This window comes from Pongo abelii, chromosome 12 (assembly GCF_028885655.2).
Source record: "Pongo abelii isolate AG06213 chromosome 12, NHGRI_mPonAbe1-v2.0_pri, whole genome shotgun sequence".
Taxonomy (NCBI): domain Eukaryota; kingdom Metazoa; phylum Chordata; class Mammalia; order Primates; family Hominidae; genus Pongo; species Pongo abelii.
The window spans coordinates 131,536,801-131,554,931 of record NC_071997.2 but is presented as its reverse complement, the minus strand read 5'-3'; the positions used below and the strand labels follow the sequence as shown (position 1 = coordinate 131,554,931).

The window sequence follows — 18,131 nt, the reverse complement described above, 5'->3', positions numbered from 1 at the left end:
GCTGCCTTCTCCCCTCTGCTCACCCCCCAGAGGCCTTCGGCACCCCTGTCTGCTTCCTTGCTTCTTCTGTGCCCCTTCCCTGACTGCGAGCTCCACGGGGAGATGTTCATCCATTTAATTCTTTTTTCTCAGGACCCACAATTTGCCACGTTGCTTCATAAATATATGTTGAATTTGTGAATGAAGTAGAATCTCAAAAATAATTCTGGAAGTCCTGCCCCTGCTGTCGCCTCAGGAGCAGGATTTGGTTTGAACCTTCTTTGAGTGAGAACCTCATCCAGCCCAGGGAGCTGTGAGAAGAGCAGCTGTCTCTGATCCCTGGAGCCCGTTCACAGAGCGGGAAACACCCAATTGTCACCCACTCTGTTGTCTTTCTTCTCCATGGAGTTCTGGGATTATCTAGAGGCGTGAATTATTACCAGGCCCTGTCATTGTAGATTAGAGACAGTTTAATTCCAAATTACCAAGAATCCCACTGACCTAGAAATAATGACATTTGGTTGCTGTGGCTGTGGCTGCTCCTCCTCCTCCTCCTCCTTCTCCTTCGTCTCCTTCTTCTCCTTCCTTTTTTTTTTTTTTTTTTTGAGACAGAGTCTCACTCTGTCACCCAGGCTGGAGTATAGTGGCGAGACCTTGGCTCACTGCAACCACCGCCTCCCGGGTTCAAGCGATTCTCCTGCCTCAGCCTCTCAAGTAGCTGAGACCACAGACATGTGCCACCACTCCCAGCTGATTTTTGTATTTTTAATAGACATGGGGTTTTGTCGTGTTGGCTAGAATGGTCTTGAACTCCTTTCCTCAAGTGATCCGCCTGCCTCAGGCTCCCAAAGTGCTGGGATTACAGGCCTGAGCCACCACGCCCAGCTGCCTTTTCTTATTATTAATGAAATAATAACAACAGCAACCAATAGGAAAAGTGTTCTTCTCTGTTTCATATTTACCTTCCTCAATTCATTTTCTGAGTGTTCTGCTTTTTAAAAAACTGTGAACATTCTTTTCTTCTTGGTTTTACATTTCACTTTTGAATTTACTTTTGTATTTTTTTCAGTTAATAGGTCCTCTTTGGTGCTTTTTGCAAAAACCTTTGATACATTAAAATAATAAGTTGTGTTTAACGTGTCGATAGAGCCACTGCTGCGACTTCCAGCCATATTTGAAAGATCCGCGGTGGCCTGGAAGGCTCATTTTTCTCTCCCTGGTTCTACCGACTCATAGTTTGGTAACTTTGTAATCTGAATCTCTCTTCTTCTGAAAAACATTAGACAATGAAAAGAGATGCCAGGGCAACTTTATGAAAGAGAAATAGCATCCCCCCCCATCACCCCCCAAACCCCTTACACACACACACACATGAGCCAGCCAGGGCCAGGCTAATGCACACATCAGCAAGAGACAGGAAGGCTCAACTCAGAGCTGGGAGTCACAGCTTTCTCCTCCATCTGTCCACATCACATCCCTCCTCCTTCATCCGTCCAAACCATGTTTCTTCTGCTGCATCCATCCACACCACCTCCCTCCTCCTGCATCTGTCCACACCACCTTCCTCCTGCTGCATCCGTCCACACCACGTCCCTGCTGCTGCGTCTGTCCTCACCATACCCACTCTAATTTGTCAGGGCCCAACCACAGCCACCCCCACTCTGAGGATCTTGGCTCCTCTAATTTCTTTTGTCGAAAGCTGAGAGCTATCCCCTCCCTCAGCCCTGGGCCACAGGACTTCTGCTGTGGGCATCTTTGGGAGGGATCTGCAGGGCCGCCCTCTGTGCTGGTTCCTGGGATCCGGCATCTCTCCGGGGACGTGCACATAGGAAGGGCTGATAAAGTTGCTCTTGCTGGCTTGAGATCCCACAGGACCCCAGTTCCATAAGCCCTGCTTCCCACCAGGAGGAACTGAAGCTCTTGCTCTTCAATCCCAGAAAACCCTAGCTGCTTTAGGTGTGTCATAAGACAAGAACTCACAATCAGTTGCTCACTTTGGTGATAACTTTTGTGTTCTACAGACAAGAAAAGAATGAGAAAGGAAGCCCTTCCCAGCACAGGTGTGAGGGAAGCAGAGAGGAGGTAGCCATCCTCGGGGAGTCTGGGTGTGCCATCCAGGCAGCATGGAGTTTGGGTTCCACAGGGTGAAAAGATAAAGACATCCCAAACATCTGGCGTGGATGTTTTCTATGCCCCGGCCATCAGATAGCCGACCTATTTCTGGAGCACAGCCTTGATTTCCCCAGATATCCACAGACCCACAGAAGCTTTGATTTGGATGTGTGTGGAGGTAGAACCAGACCCCGGAGGGACTGCAGATCTCCCTGGACATCTCCATCCCGGGCAGGCAGATCCATGTCTCAGGGTAGGGGCTGCATCTCCAGGCCACTCGGCTGCTGACCTTTGCTGTAGCTGAGTACTTTTTCAGATTGGTTGCTCTTCCAGAGCAAAGGAGCAGATGGATAAAGCCATGCTTCCAAGGCTGGAAAGAAAGAGAAAGGGCCGTTTCTGCAGTGGGTGCTGTTGCTGCCCCACCCAGACCCTTTTATCTGCATCCTGCAGTGGCCTCCAATGTTGGCTGACAAAGTCTCCTGGTCGTTCCTTTCCAGGGGTAGCCGTGGAGGCTGCCCCCTGCCCTGCAGGGACAGCCAGGACCCTGCCTCAAGGCTGGACCAAGCCCAGGTGCGCCATGCTGCAGTGCTTCCTGTGGAGAAGCACAAGCCAGGCCTGGCTGTGTCACGTCCTTGGGGAGCTGGGTGCCTGCTCAGCCTCCTCCCGGGAGCACACTCAGCAAGCACATGGGAGCCTCTTATTGGACTAATAGGGCATGTTTGAGAAAATGCTGAGTGACGTTTTTCTGCATAGAGCAGGGTAGGTGACTTTGAAAGCAGTCGAGAGTCAGGAAGTTAAGAGGAGCCCGTGCCAGGGGCTACGCGGCTGTTTCCCACCGTGGGTGACAAGGATCGCATCTCCAGGTCTCTTCGTCCTGGTCTCCCTGTGTGCTGGGGTCCTGGCTTCCCGTCACCTTCACGACCATCATTTTCCCAAGTGTGGACCTTTCAGTCATTCCCACTGGTGAGTTGTGAAGGCAAAGAAATGCAGAGTGGTCACAAGTCAGCACCTGGTGGCTTTGGCAGAGGCTGTGGGGAACCAGGAGGCTGGGGTGATAGCAGACATGGAGGAGCAGCTTGAAGCAGCTTGGAAAGATGAGGCCTCTACACGGCACCGCCAGCAGAGGAAGAAGACATGGCCCACCTGGGAGGTGAGCAGGAGGGGCACCTGACAGCGACGATGCCCAGGTCTGACATTATGGCGTCTGCCCAGGTCTAATAGTTCAGAGTAACCATTTCCCCCACGCGAGCCGGTAAAGAAATACCAGAAGCATTTTCAGAAGAATTGCCATGAAAATTCCAGAGAGCTGTTTACAAGGTTCAAGTGTTTTCTTTTTCTCTTTTTGAGAAAGCATCTCCTCTATCACCCAGGCGGAAGTGTGGTGGCACAATCATAGCTCACTGCAGCCTCAACCTCCTGGGCTCAAGCAATCCTCCACCTCAGCCGCCCGAGTAGCTGGGACTACAGGTGTACACCACCACACCTGGCTAATTTTTAATTTTTTAAAATTTTTTGTAGAAACAGAGTCTGACTATGTTGCCCAGGCTGGTCTTGATCTTGGGCTCAAGCAATCCTCCCACGTTGGCCTCCCAAAGTGCTGGGATTACAGGCGTGAGCCACTGCGCCTGACTCAAGATTCAAGTTTTAAGGCTCCATTGGTCAGAACAAAGGGTGCTTCTGCCCAACCTCGACGGCTCCCAGGGGGGCTGCAGTATCTGAGCCCAATCACTTACCGGGGACATTTCAGATCAGATGAGGAGCCAGTGGGGAAGAGGAGTGACACACTGTTCAGAGCTCTGGCAAGGTCAGACACTGAGGAGGTGCAGTGTCTGCGAGGCTCTGATGAAGGGCGCAGATTTGCTCTATGTTAGCAGCTGGCTGGGCACGGCTGAGCTGCTGAACCTGAGCCTCAGGCCTCAGGAGTTCTCTGCCTGTGCCTGTTGTATCCCCCGGCTTACAAGTCAAACTTCAGGTAGGCAAGAAGGGGAAGAGGTATCTTCCTTAAAATAGCTTGCACTTGAATTTGAAATTGTCTCAGTCCCTGGGCTAAAAAGAGAGAGACCTTTTCCTTTCTATTGTAGTGAGAAAAAACCAAAGAATGTTCCAGGGAACAGAAGGTGCTGCCTGAGTTCTGGATGTGGGAAGCACACGGACCTTCTCATACAGTTAAGAGGAGCCCCTTGGATACCTGTGTGGTTCAGAAATGTTGCCACATAAATTGCACCTGAGGTGGAGAGGCAGTTTGCACCATGAAGTCAGAACTACTCTCTGGGACGCTGACCCATAGCACGGTGCTTCTCACCAATGGATGAACTAGCACAGGGACAAAAACCCCACTGGGAAACATTTGGATGCTGCCTTTTCCTCCTTGTCCGTCCAGGTCTCCGAGGTGGAGCGGGACAGCGCGGGCAGGTGCACCTTCAATGAAGGCCCAGGTCACACAAGACTCGCGGCTCTCCCTGGTCTCCCTGAAGGGCCAAATTTCGTGCTTAGGAAATGCATTCTGGCACCTGGAAGGAACATATTACAAGTGTGTAAATAATATCGGTTATTTTTAAACAATCCGCTAGCCTTCCTAAACTGGTAAGCTAAAAGAGAAAATTCATATTCTAGAATTATTCCTATTATACTTCATTTGGATGAAGTTTACTTACCAAAATATTCCCCTTAAATACCAAAACAATTTGACACTGATTTTTCTGTCTGAAAGAAACACTGTTAAACCTGAAAGTAGAATCTTGGTACATAATTCTCCTGGGACCATGTGTCAAATCATAATTTCCAGGCCTTGTGATTGCAACTGTAATTTTCCATTGACAGAGCTCTCTGCCATACAACATGCTTTGATTTAATCCTCACAAAGGCTCTAGGAATTAGGTATTATTGTTGCTTTGTAGAAAAAGGAACTGCTCCCCACTGTCAATCATCCAGCCAGAAGTCGAGCTGCCCAGCCTGGCCCGGTGACCATTGTTGGCTTGACAGAGGCGCTGTCTCTTGCCACTGCCAGCCCCATCACAATCCTGGGAAGGACGCTCTCTAGTCAGCCCTATAAACACACCTCCTGAATATCCATGAAAAAAATCAACAAGAAGACATTTCTGAGAAGTTCAGCTGAGGACTTCATTGCGAGGCGAGAAGGGTCCAGCTCCCTGGGGCTGTCAAGGAAGATGCTCTTCCACACTGCCACTCAAGGCAACCCTCCTCTGGTATCCTGAGCCTCACTGAGATGCTTTTCCTCTCTGCACAGATCATCACCCTGAGGGATTACATCCCCAGAATCCTGGGACCCGAGGCCTTCCAGCAGTACGTGGGTCCCTATGAAGGCTATGACTCCACGGCCAACCCCACTGTGTCCAACGTGTTCTCCACAGCCGCCTTCCGCTTCGGCCACGCCACGATCCACCCACTGGTGAGGAGGCTGGACGCCAGCTTCCAAGAGCACCCCGACCTGCCCGGGCTGTGGCTGCACCAGGCCTTCTTCAGCCCATGGACACTCCTCCGTGGAGGTGAGTGAGTGCGGTCCCTGCAGCTGGTCCCCATGAAGTCTCCCTTCTTTTTTTTTAATTTTTTAAAATTATATTTTAAGTTCTAGGGTACATGTGCACAACGTGCAGGTTTGTTACATAGGGTATACATGTGCCATGTTGGTTTGCCGTACCCATTAACTCGTAATTTACATTAGGTATTTCTCCTAATGCTATCCCTCCCCCGCGCCTCCCCCCGCCCACAACAGACGGGATGTGATGATCCCCGCCCTGTGTCCATGTGTTCTCATTGTTCAATTCCCACCTATGAGTGAGAACATGTGTTGTTTGGTTTTCTGTCCTTGCGATAGTTTGCTCAGAATGATGATTTCCAGCTGCATCCATGTCCCTGAAAAGGACATGAACTCATCGTTTTTTTATGGCTGCATAGTATTCCTTGGTGTATATGGGCCACATTTTCTTAATCCAGTCTAGCACTGATGGACATTTGGGTTGGTTCCAAGTCTTTGCTATTTTAAATAGTGCTGCAGTAAACATACGTGTGCACGTGTCTTTATAGTAGCATGATTTATAATCCCTTGGGTATATGCCAAGTAATTGGATCGCTGGGTCAAATGGTATTTCTAGTTCTAGATCCCTGAGGAATCGTCACACTGTCTTCCACAATGGTTGAACTACTTTACAGTCCTACCAACAGTGTAAAAGCATTCCTTTTCGCCACATCCTCTCCAGCATCTATTGTTTTCTTGACTTTTTAATGATCGCCATTCCAACTGGTGTGAGACGGTATCTCATTGTGGTTTTGATTTGCATTCCTCTAATGACCAGTAATGATGAGCATTTCTTCATGTGTCTGTTGGCTGCATAAATGTCTTCTTTTAAGAAGTGTCTATTCCTATCCTTTACCCACTTTTTGATGGGGTTGTTTGTTTTTTCCTTGTAAATTTGAGTTCACTGTAGATTCTGGATATTAGCCCTTTGTCAGATGGGTAGATTGCAAAAATTTCCTCCCATTCTGTAGGTTGCCTGTTCACTCTAATGGTAGTTTCTTTTGCTGCACAGAAGCTCTTTAGTTTAATTAGGTCTCATTTGTCAATTTTGGCTTTCGTTGCCATTGCTTTTGGTGTTTTAGTCATGAAGTCCTTGCCCATGCCTATGTCCTGAATGGTATTGCCTAGGTTTTCTTCTAGGGTTTTTATGGTTTTAGGTCTAACATTTAAGTCTTTAATCCATCTTGAATTAATTTTTGCATAAGGATTTTCGCATTGATGTTCATCAAGTTTCACTTCTTTCTTATGACTCATCGCAGCCATGCAGACCTTCCGTATGGGCACACTTGCTGATCCTACACAATGTTTTTAATATCTGTGGGGAAAGTAAATGTGTTTAAAGCATTTTAAAAGGCTAAACTGGGCTCAGGCATGGTGGCTCACACCTGTATTCCCAGCACTTTGGGAGGCTGAGGCAGGTGGATCACTTGAGGTAGGGAGTTTGAGACCAGCCTGGCCAACATGGTGAAACCCCGTCTCTACTAAAAATACAAAATAAACAAACAAAAAACATTAGCCGGGTGTGGTGGCAGGTGCCTGTAGTCAGCTATTCGGGAGGCTGTGGCAGGAGAATCGCTTGAACCCGGGAGGCAGAGGTTGCAGGTGAGCCGAGATCTCGCCATTGCATTCCAGACTGGGTAACAGAGTGAAACTCCATTTGAAAATAAAATAAAATAAAATACAAATAAAAGGCTAAACTGTTCTATAGTTATGATCAGCACCATCATCTTTAGAATGTTAATGATGGGTTACCTTTGGAAGTTAATTATTTGGAAGAAAATGATCCTATTCCCCTAATTAGTTTTTTGGAAGGGTTATTTTAAGCTTCCCCATTTTTTCTTTATATTCCTTTCCCAGTACTCTGTAAGTCTTTCTGGGAGCTTCTAACCTGTCTCAAAATTTGACTAGCTCCAGGTGTAGTGGGGAGTGGGGAGGACAGGGGTGCTGCAGTGCGTCGGGCGATACCTGCTTAGATGAGAGCTGAGTCACGCACAGTGCACCAGAGGGGCAGGGGCCGGTCTGGCCCTCAGCAGGTGCCCGGCGTTTGAAGACACCCAGGTCATCCCACACAGGACGATGCACGTCGTGATTTCTAAGTCTTCCTTTTGGGCATCCTAAGGCCAAACCGATCCTTTAAAGACTCTGGCGGCATGCAGTGGTGTGTTCACACGCCACTGAGATAGAGGGACCCTGACAGGCCATGGGAACTGCTTTCCACACGGGGCCTTTGGAGATGACAGGAACAGTGGTCCCCAGGCACCCTGGCCACTCCCTCAGCTAAGCTGAGTCTTCCTTTCACTGTTCTGGATGTTAGAATTCAGCAAACACTTCTTTTTTTTGTAATCTTTCTGTTGCTGAGAAATAAAACAAAAAGCTTTAAAAACTGGTGGGCTCCTTCTCCAGGCCCCTTTCTTTCTAAGGGTCCATCCCCCATGAGCCACATTGTCAGTGCCAGCCCAGTGGTTCACCCGCCAACAAGGGCAGTGTCCTGAGGACATTCAGGAAACTCTGGAATCACGCAAGCTGAATTCATGAACTTACACGAAGATTTGCTAAGGATAAGATTGAGATATTGGGCCAGGCGAGGTGGTTCACGCCTGTAATCCTAGCACTTTGGGAGGCCGAGGCAGGCGGATCACCAGGTCAGGAGATTGAGACCATCCTGGCTAACACGGTGAAACCCCATCTCTACTAAAAATACAAAAAGAAATTAGCCAAGCGTGGTAGCGGGCGCCTGTAGTCCCAGCTACTCGGGAGACTGAGACAAGAGAATGGCATGAACCCGGGAGGCGGAGCTTGCAGTGAGCTGAGATCGCCACTGCACTCCAGCCTGGGCAAGAGAAAGAGCGAGACTCTGTCTCAAAAAAAAAAAAAAAAAAAGATTGAGATATTGTTGTTTCTCTAGAACTGAGCTGAGAACTGTCCTTGCCTTGTGCATGGTATTTTCCAGGTGGTTTGGACCCACTAATACGAGGCCTTCTTGCAAGACCAGCCAAACTGCAGGTGCAGGATCAGCTCATGAACGAGGAGCTGACGGAAAGGCTGTTTGTGCTGTCCAATTCTAGCACCTTGGATCTGGCGTCCATCAACCTGCAGAGGGGCCGGGACCACGGGCTGCCAGGTCTGCCAGTTCCTTCCCTTGCACACCTCATGCAGCTGCTGCGGGATTTGCTGAGCTAGCAACCTGCTGCTAGAGAGACTGATTTAGAGCAAAACAATCTCAAATCTAAGGCCTTCTAAGCAATGGCTCTTAAAGGGCTCCAGTTCATTCAGCTAAAGAGGCCACTTCCAGCTTTTCTTAGAGATAGAAATGGCACAAAGAGGGTGGTTCTGAACCTCCCAGGAACGTATGAGCTGGGACCTTGAGAAACAGCCGCTTCTAGCAGAGGGAGGAGGCAGTGCGCGGGCAGACAATGGCAGGTCTGTATCTGGCAGCCCGGGAAGCTCCTGGGATGGCTAGAGTGCCCCCTTCCCCTTCTCCTCCCCACCACAAGGTCCCAGGGCCTGCAGAGATCATCCCATCACATCAGGACTGCTGTTAACTAACTGGTCCAAGCTGGCCCCTGGCGGGAGTGGCTGCTCCTCTCAGGCCAGCAGCCCCCTGTGCTCCCCACACTCCACCTGGCTCCTGCCTTTCCCAGGCCCCACCCGGCAGCCTCCTCCCTGACCTGCCCAGTTCCCAACTCCCTGACCTCAGGTCCACCTCAGCCTTCCCTCCTCTGGGCTCCTAGGTGGTTCGGTTATCTGGTCAACCTGCAGGACCTGTCTAGGCCCGATCCCCTGACACCTCGTATTCTGTGTGCGGCTCTGTTCTCTCCATGCACCCTGGGAGCTTGGGAGGTGCCCTCCTGTTGTGTGTGGGTGATATGTGAGATGGACTGTGCTGGCAAGTCCTGCCCTGCCCCATCCCTGGGCCTTCCTCTGTCCCCTGGCCTTTCCCCCATCCCTGTCTTCCTCACCAGTGGCATCTGGAAGGGCTGGCATCAGCAGCCACACAGGCTGTGAATATCTGGGGACTAAATGTGAGTTGGGAGGATGCAGAAGGGGCCCCCATGTGTGTCAGGATAACGCACACTGTCCCCCTCGCTCCCTGCACCCAAACACAGCTGCTTCCTTATTGCCAGAGCTCAGGGAGCACAGCCCACACATGCCTTCACACACCCGGCACACACCCAGCACACGCCTGCACATGCCCGGCACATGCCCAGCACATGCCCAGCATACACCTGCCCACACATGCCTAGCACACACCTGCACATGCCTGCCCATGCCTGCACATGCCCAGCACATACCCAGCACACACCTGCACATACCCAGCACACATCTGCCCACACATGGCCAGCACACACCTGCGCATGCCTGCACATGCCCAGCACATACCCAGCACATGCCCGCACATGCCCGGCACATTCCCAGCACATACCCAGCACACACCTGTACATACCCAGCACACACCTGCCCACACATGGCCAGCACACACCTGCGCATGCCTGCACATGCCTAGCACATACCCAGCACACACCAGCACACACCCACACATGCCTAGCACATACCCAGCACACGCCCAGCACACACCCAGCACACACCAGCACATGCCCACACATGTCCAGCACATGCCCAGCACATACCCAGCACACACCTGCCCACACATGCCTAGCACATACCCAGCACACATCAGCACATGCCCACACATGCCCAGCACATGCCCAGCATACACCTGCCCACACATGGCCAGCACACACCTGCGCATGCCTGCACATGCCCAGCACATACCCAGCATATGCCCACACATGCCCAGCACATGCCCAGCACATACCCAGCACATGCCCGCACATGCCCGCACATGCCCAGCACACACCTGCCCACACATACCCAGCATACACCTGCACATGCCTGCCCATGCCTGCACATGCCCAGCACATACCCAGCACACACCCAGCACACACCAGCACACGGCCACACCTGCCCAGCACATACCCAGCACACACCAGCTCACACCAGCACACGGCCACACATGCCCAGCACATACCCAGCACACACCAGCACACACCAGCACACGGCCACACATGCCCAGCACACACCCAGCACACACCAGCACATGGCCACACATGCCCAGAACATACCCAGCACACACCACACATGCCTAGCACATACCTAGCACACTCCCAGCACACACCAGCACATGCCCACACATGCCCAGCACATGCCTAGCACATACCCAGCACACACCTGCCCACACATGCCTAGCACATACCCAGCACACACCAGCACATGCCCACACATGCCCAGCACATACCCAGCACACGCCCGCACATGCCCAGCACACACCCGCACATGCCCAGCACATACCCAGCACACGCCCACACATGCCCAGCACATACCCAGCACATGCCTGCACATGGCTTGCCTCTGGCTGGGACCCCCTTTGCTACTGGCCCTGCTCAGGCCCCACAGCTTGATCTCCTCATGTTCCCACTGCTGACTTCCCCGAGCTAACAGCGCCAGAGAGCGGGCGACCCCTTCCTGGCTCTCACAACCCCCACCTTCCTCTGCTTCACTTTTCACCAACTGAAATGTGGCCAAAGGTGAAAACCCACGTTCCCACTGGCCTGTAGGTCCCCCCGTAGATCGTAAGCCCAAGAGGAAGGGCTGTGTTTCAGGGCTGGAGTCGCTAGCACCCAGAACCGTCAACTGGCACAGAGCAGGCACTTGGGAACCCTCACTGAATGAATGAATGAATGAATGTTTGCACAAATAAACAGTGACAAGGACAGAAGGGCCTAGCGGGAAGGGAACAGGAGTAAGACTAGCACACAGCCCGACTTGTGTTCAGAAGACCTGGGATTGGACCTGAGGAGTTCAATTTTGGATGAATCTCCTAATTAACCTATGTGGTTCCCAGTTCCTCCCCTGAGCACCCAGGACAGTGGAGTCAACCTCACGTTTGAGCATCAGGGACGCACACACGAGAGTGCTTGATGTGAGCACACAGGAGTCATGACACAGCAGTGTGAGAGCTGCCACGTGTGTCCCACACAGGAGGAGTCATGACACAGCAGTGTAAGAGCTGCCACGTGGGTCCCACAAGGAGGAGTCATGACACAGCAGCATAAGAGCTGCCACGTGTGGGTCCCACACAGGAGGAGTCATGACACAGCAGTGTAAGAGCTGCCACATGGGTCCCACAAGGAGGAGTCATGACACAGCAGCATAAGAGCTGCCACACGTGGTCCCACACAGGAGGAGTCATGACACAGCTGCCACGTGGGTCCCACACAGGAGGAGTCATGACACAGCAGTGTAAGAGCTGCCACGTGGGTCCCACAAGGAGAAGTCCTGACACAGCAGCATAAGAGCTGCCACACGTGGTCCCACACAGGAGGAGTCATGACACAGCTGCCACGTGTGGGTCCCACACAGGAGGAGTCATGACACAGCAGTGTAAGAGCTGCCACGTGGGTCCCACACAGCAGGAGTCATGACACAGCAGTGTGAGAGCTGCCACACGTGGGTCCCACACGGGAGGAGTCATGACACAGCAGTGTGAGAGCTGCCACGTGGGTCCCACACAGGAGGAGTCATGACACAGCAGTGTAAGAGCTGCCACGTGGGTCCCACACAGGAGGAGTCATGACACAGCAGTGTAAGAGCTGCCACGTGGGTCCCACACGGGAGGAGTCATGACACAGCAGTGTAAGAGCTGCCACGTGGGTCCCACACAGGAGGAGTCATGACACGGCAGTGTAAGAGCTGCCACGTGGGTCCCACACGGGAGGAGTCATGACACAGCAGTGTAAGAGCTGCCACACGTGGGTCCCTGCAGCCTGCAGTTCGAAGCCCACTGCATGTGTTAGCACTCTATACCCCAGCCACCGTAGAAGGCCGGACTGCAATCACTTTCTAAGAGATGGATCGAGAGACTGAAGCACAGACAGTTTAGGCAACTTCCCCAGGTCTGCATTCCAGCAACTGGAGGCATCGATGCACCAGAAAGGCCACAAACCTGGCAGAGGCTTCATTAGATCTGATCAGTTAGATCTGAGGATAAATTAGATAAAAGAGAAACGCTCATGTCTCAGCAAGCTGAGCTGTGATGATGATTTCCACTACGCCCTGAAATCTTTTGTTGTACTTTACGGGGAATATAAAATGTACAACCTTCCCCAAAACACTTTTTTGCTGCTGGGCACGGTGGCTCACGCCTGTAATCCCAGCACTTTGGGAGGCTGAGGCGGGCAGATCACGAGTTCAGGAGTTCAAGACCAGCCTGGCCAGATGGTGAAACCCTGTCTCTACTAAAAATACAAAAAATCAGCTGGGCGTGGTGGCAGACACCTGTAATCCCAGCTACTTGAGAGGCTGAGGTAGGAGAATTGCTTGAACCCAGGAGGCGGAGGTTGCAGTGAGCTGAGATCATGCCTTTGCACTCCAGCCTGGGTGACACAGCAAGACTCAGTCAAAAAAACAAAACACTTTTTTTGCATTCCCGTTTCTGTGGTGTCTCCCACAGGCAGGGACATCTGAAGTGATGTTTGTTCCGGGCTCTGCGGCCTCTGGAGCTGTGATGAGCTTCAGCCTCCATGTCTTTACCTCCTTCCCAGGCCTTGCACATTTTCCCTCTAGAGTTGGAAAAAGATGCAAATATGTTTCCTCTTAGAGCAATAAGAAAGGAAAATACCCTTCTAACTTCATTGTTTTTTCTTTTTAAAATTAAGATTTCCATCTCTCACAGGTATTAGAAATGTTTTAATTATTTTGGACTACTTAGAACAGTTTGACAGTGGTCTAAATTGACTACATAGAAACTTTCTCTCCTTATTTGAGAACTTTAATTTGCTCATTATTTTGGTTTCTCATTAGTCTGAAAATAACTGCATTCTTTTAGTAAATATTTAATGAAATAACTGCTGTGTCCCCCAAGCCCTGTGGCAAGCAATGGGCGTCTGTTTTCTACATAAACCAAGTGTCTACAGGTTACCTATTCCCGGAGTTGAGAAATTTGTGGGGTATGTTTGGGATGGTCTAGGCTAAAGTAGATTGGGTGATAAAGATGAAATTTTGTTGGAGGCGCTGAGGTGGAGAGACACAGGTGCCTCTTGACGGGGCAAAGCACTTCCTGGTGGCTTTGATGAGAGGGCTGGGATGGCCCATGCGGAGACAGAAAACGAGAGTGGTTTCTGCAGATCACAGGGCGGCAGAGCCCACTGCGGACAGCAGGAGTCAGGCTGAGGCAGCGCAGCTTCTCACGGGGGCTCGGGGGAACCCTTGCCAGATGTAGAAGCACCAGGGCTACGGGGCCAGCCAAGGGGGGTGACTCTAGGAGCACAAGAGTCAGACACACACTTGTTCCTCCTGACGGCAAACCAGGGAGCCACCTTTTAAGAAATGGACTCAATGGCACCTGACAGCAGTTTTCTAAAAGCTCAGGGGTTTTGTGTGTGTGTGTGTTTTGTTTTTTTCAGACGAAGTCTCACTCTTGTCACCCAGGCTGGAGAGCAATGGGGTGATCTCGGCTCACTGCAACCTCCGCCTCCCAGGTTCAAGCAATTCTCCTGCCCCAGCCTCCCGAGTAGCTGGGATTACAGGCACCCGCCACCACGCCAAGCTAATTTTTGTATTTTTAGTGGAGATGGAGTTTCACCATGTTGGCCAGGCTGGTCTCAAACTCCTGACCTCAGGCAATCCGCCCACCTCGGCCTCCAAAAGTGCTGGAATTAGAGGCGTGAGCCACCGCACCTGGCCTCTAGAAGCTCAGATTTTGAATCTCACTCATGCCTTCCTCTTTCACTTTGTCCATTCTTCCAATCTGTCTTCTTCCAAGTTGTTCCCACCCCTTGGCTCCACGAGTCTGTTTATCACATGGGCATCCCCTTCCCAGACTAACTGGAGGATGCCTGGCTATTTCTCCCAGTTCTGTTTGGTCTAAACATGAGACACCACAAGGCCCAACCTTCTGTCCCATGAAAGCCTCACTGCCCCTGGGGGGAACTGGCCCAGTGCTCACATGTTGCTGTGCGTGCGCTTGTCCGGGACTTCTGCTGGGAGCCTGCTGTGGGCAGGGCGCTGAGAGTAGAACCGGACAGTCTTAGCTAAAGCACCACACGGGACGGGTGGATGAGCAGAGACAGCGGCGCTCTGATCAGACCCCGCGGGAGTGAGGGTCGCCCATCTTTGAGGAGGGAGCGCTTCTGGAGGAGGCGACAGCTGAACCAAGAGGAGTGGATGAGGGACGAAGGCGGATGTGAGGAGGTGGGCACAGGGAGGGGTACGAGTGTCAGGCAAAGGCGCAGCCGGAGTCAGACCATGGATGGGGGCCTGGGCAGGGAGCAGCTCAGGCGTGGGTCAGCGAGCAGGAGGAGGAGTGAGAAGAGAGGCCAGGTATTCACCAGGGTTCCCAGCAAGAAAAGATCTCCAGTCTTCAATATGGAGATGACTGGCCAGACAGATAAAGATATTTGTGTGTGCGTGTGTGTGTGTGTGTGTGTGTGTGTGTGAGAGAGAGAGAGACAGAGAGAGAGAGAGGAGGGGGGTGGCGTGCTGGCTTCTGTGTGTGCTCCTGATGTCACTGTGGGAGGCAAACTCTGAAGAGGGTGCAGAGCTGTCTCGGTTGCCCTGCAGAGGCGAGAACTAACTGCAGGCTGGGCGATAACAGGAATGCACTTAGATGTCGTGGACTCAGCATTCTTGCTGTCTCCAGCTCCTTTATGAACAAACCAGCAAAAAGAGCTCTGGCGTCCGAGCTGGAACATCCTAGCCTGGCAAACTGCCGGGCAGTGTCACAGGGTGGGACAGGACTCTGCCTGGCGTCCGAGCTGGAACATCCTAGCCTGGAAAACTGCCGGGCAGTGTCACAGGGTGGGACAGGACCCTGCCCTGATGCGCTTCCAGTCTCGGGGACCATGGCATGAGTGAGATGGGCTGAACGAAGGTTCAGGTCTGTGAGAGAAACCCTGCAGCCTCTCCCCTGTGCAGGTTACAATGAGTGGAGGGAGTTCTGTGGCCTGCCTCGCCTGGAGACCCCCGCTGACCTGAGCACAGCCATTGCCAGCAGGAGCGTGGCCGACAAGATCCTGGACTTGTACAAGCATCCTGACAACATCGATGTCTGGCTGGGAGGCTTAGCTGAAAACTTCCTCCCCAGGGCTCGGACAGGGCCCCTGTTTGCCTGTCTCATTGGGAAGCAGATGAAGGCTCTGCGGGACGGTGACTGGTAGGTTCCTATCCAGAGCCATCTTCCTTCACGTTCTGCACAGAGGCAGGTGGACTGCGTTGGTTCTGAAGCCAGCCAGACCTGCATTCAAATTCCGGCTCCACCATTCAATTCACGTAAGCCTGGTTGGGTTGTTTCTCCCACCCATAGCTTCCTTAACCTAGAACAGTATTTTTATAACAATGAAGCAACTACAAAGCACGTGGCACTTAGAATGGGAGCTAGCGCTGATTTTTCCTAGATCCAACCACAAGAGCAAGCAGGCACCTAACAAAAACAAATTGTGACACAATCGTGACAGCCCGGAGACTGCATCCCATCCCCCAAGTCCCTTGACAACGCGCAGGAAAGTGCAGAGGTGGACAGTGACTCAGGCGCAGACACAGGCCATGCCGGGTGCTCATGGATGCCTCCGGGCTAGACAGGCCTTCCCAGCCCCCACCTACAGATAGCAGATGGTTGCCGGTAGCAGAAAGCTGAGGTCCCACTTTGCCTGCCTCATACATGTCTGCTCCCTCCTCAAGTTCAACCTAGAATTTGGAGGTTTGTACTGGAGGGAGTCAGAGCCAGGTCCTGTTCCCGTCTGACTCTGAGTGCATGCCCCCCGTAAAAGCAGGTGCACAGGATACCAGTGTTAGGATTTTGGAACAACACAGACAAAAACAATGGGAAAACGTTTTCTTTTGCTTTTAAAGACATCCCTACCTATCCAATTATCTCTCTATTTTTGGTAGTCACTGTGCTGAGGTCAGATTATTGTTGTAAAGGATCTGTGTTCTTCCCAGAGAGTGCACCTGCCACACGCTGGGGCTCCTTTCCTTTCCCCAGTGTGACTTTTATCTCTAATTTCTGAGATGCAGCATTTCAAAGAGCTACGAACACCTGAGGAGAAATCACCAGGAGAACTTGTCTCCCTCATAGCTGTGTCTTCAGCAAACATGTGGTTTGGAATTCTCTGGGACATGGGAAGCCACTTGCTCAGAAGGGGAAGATTTCGCCAACTTGCCCCATACGTGTGTCTCCCATGCGTCTTTTATGCCACCTGTGGCTGAAGCTCCATCTGAAATCAGTGCAGAGGCAGCTGGCAGATTCCTAGGGTGGTACCCCCAATTTCTCATCCTGTGTATTTATGACCAGATATCTCCCCAATGCAAAAATGGGATCAATTAACTTATGTATAGTGGGGCCTCTTTTTCATATTCTAAGAGGAATCCATCCCCATGATGGGAAGCAGAAGAGCTTTATGTGGCAGGGGAGATGCACATGGGAGATGCATGCTTTACGGCATTCAGGCCGGGAACTATTGGGGCTTTGGCAACCATTTTCATATTTTGAGAGGAAAGTGGGACTTCATTTCTTCAACATTGCAATTTTCTTGATTAATCATGGCCTGGAGGAAGAAGCTGAAGGTAGAGAGACCGTGCAGGGCATGTTGACTTCAGAATAGCAGCACCCTCTAAAATAGCTGAATTTACTGTCATCATTCTTGTTTTTAAACACAGCAGTACACCCCAGATAACAGCAATGTAGCAAAATAGATGCTCATAGCCAACAAGCAAAGTGGCTCTGAGCCCCTCTTCCGTCTGAGGCCGCTCGTTCAGACAGCCAGGTGTACACTGTGCTGCCCCTCCACGTCTCCTTCAGGTCCTCAGCACCTGCACCTGAGTGATCCCGGGTGCTCGGGGGTCTGGGCAGACACCACAGGGTCTCCTTCAGGTCTTCAGCACCTGCACCTGCGCGGCCCCAGGTGCTGGGGGTCTGGGCAGATGCTGCAGCAGAGGCTGGCAGCACACAGCAGTGGGCGGCTGGTCCTGAGTGCCTGCCCTGGGGGTTCTCCATGCACTGTGACCTTACTCACTGTCTCCTTCTCTGGAGGTTTTGGTGGGAGAACAGCCACGTCTTCACGGATGCACAGAGGCATGAGCTGGAGAAGCACTCCCTATCTCGGGTCATCTGTGACAACACCGGCCTCACCAGGGTGCCCGTGGACGCCTTCCAAGTTGGAAAATTCCCCGAAGACTTTGAGTCTTGTGACAGCATCCCTGGCATGAACCTGGAGGCCTGGAGGGAAACCTTTCCTCAAGGTGACGTTTGGTCTCTTCTCACACCACCTTACAGCACGTGCATCTCATCAAACAAAGCTTATCTTCCCCAGGAGCTGATTTTAACTTTTCACTGTTTAGAAAATAGTGTCAACACCCTGCCTTACACCCTCAGGGGAGCTCCCGGGGCGGGGCGGGGCGGGGCAGGACCCTTCACCACTAGTGAGAAAGGAACTGGAGGCCTAGAGAAAGG

General features: G+C 51.8%; 1 protein-coding gene across 1 annotated transcript in view; it reads left to right on the top strand.

Moving 5' to 3' along the window:
• Positions 1 to 18,131, top strand: part of TPO (thyroid peroxidase) — a 124,235-nt gene that overhangs the window by 62,051 nt on the left and 44,053 nt on the right. The window contains exons 8-11 of the mRNA XM_063713806.1: positions 5,339 to 5,597; positions 8,577 to 8,747; positions 15,599 to 15,836; positions 17,712 to 17,920. Of these exons, the coding sequence (XP_063569876.1) occupies positions 5,339 to 5,597; positions 8,577 to 8,747; positions 15,599 to 15,836; positions 17,712 to 17,920 (877 nt within the window). The remainder of the gene's footprint in view (positions 1 to 5,338; positions 5,598 to 8,576; positions 8,748 to 15,598; positions 15,837 to 17,711; positions 17,921 to 18,131) is intronic.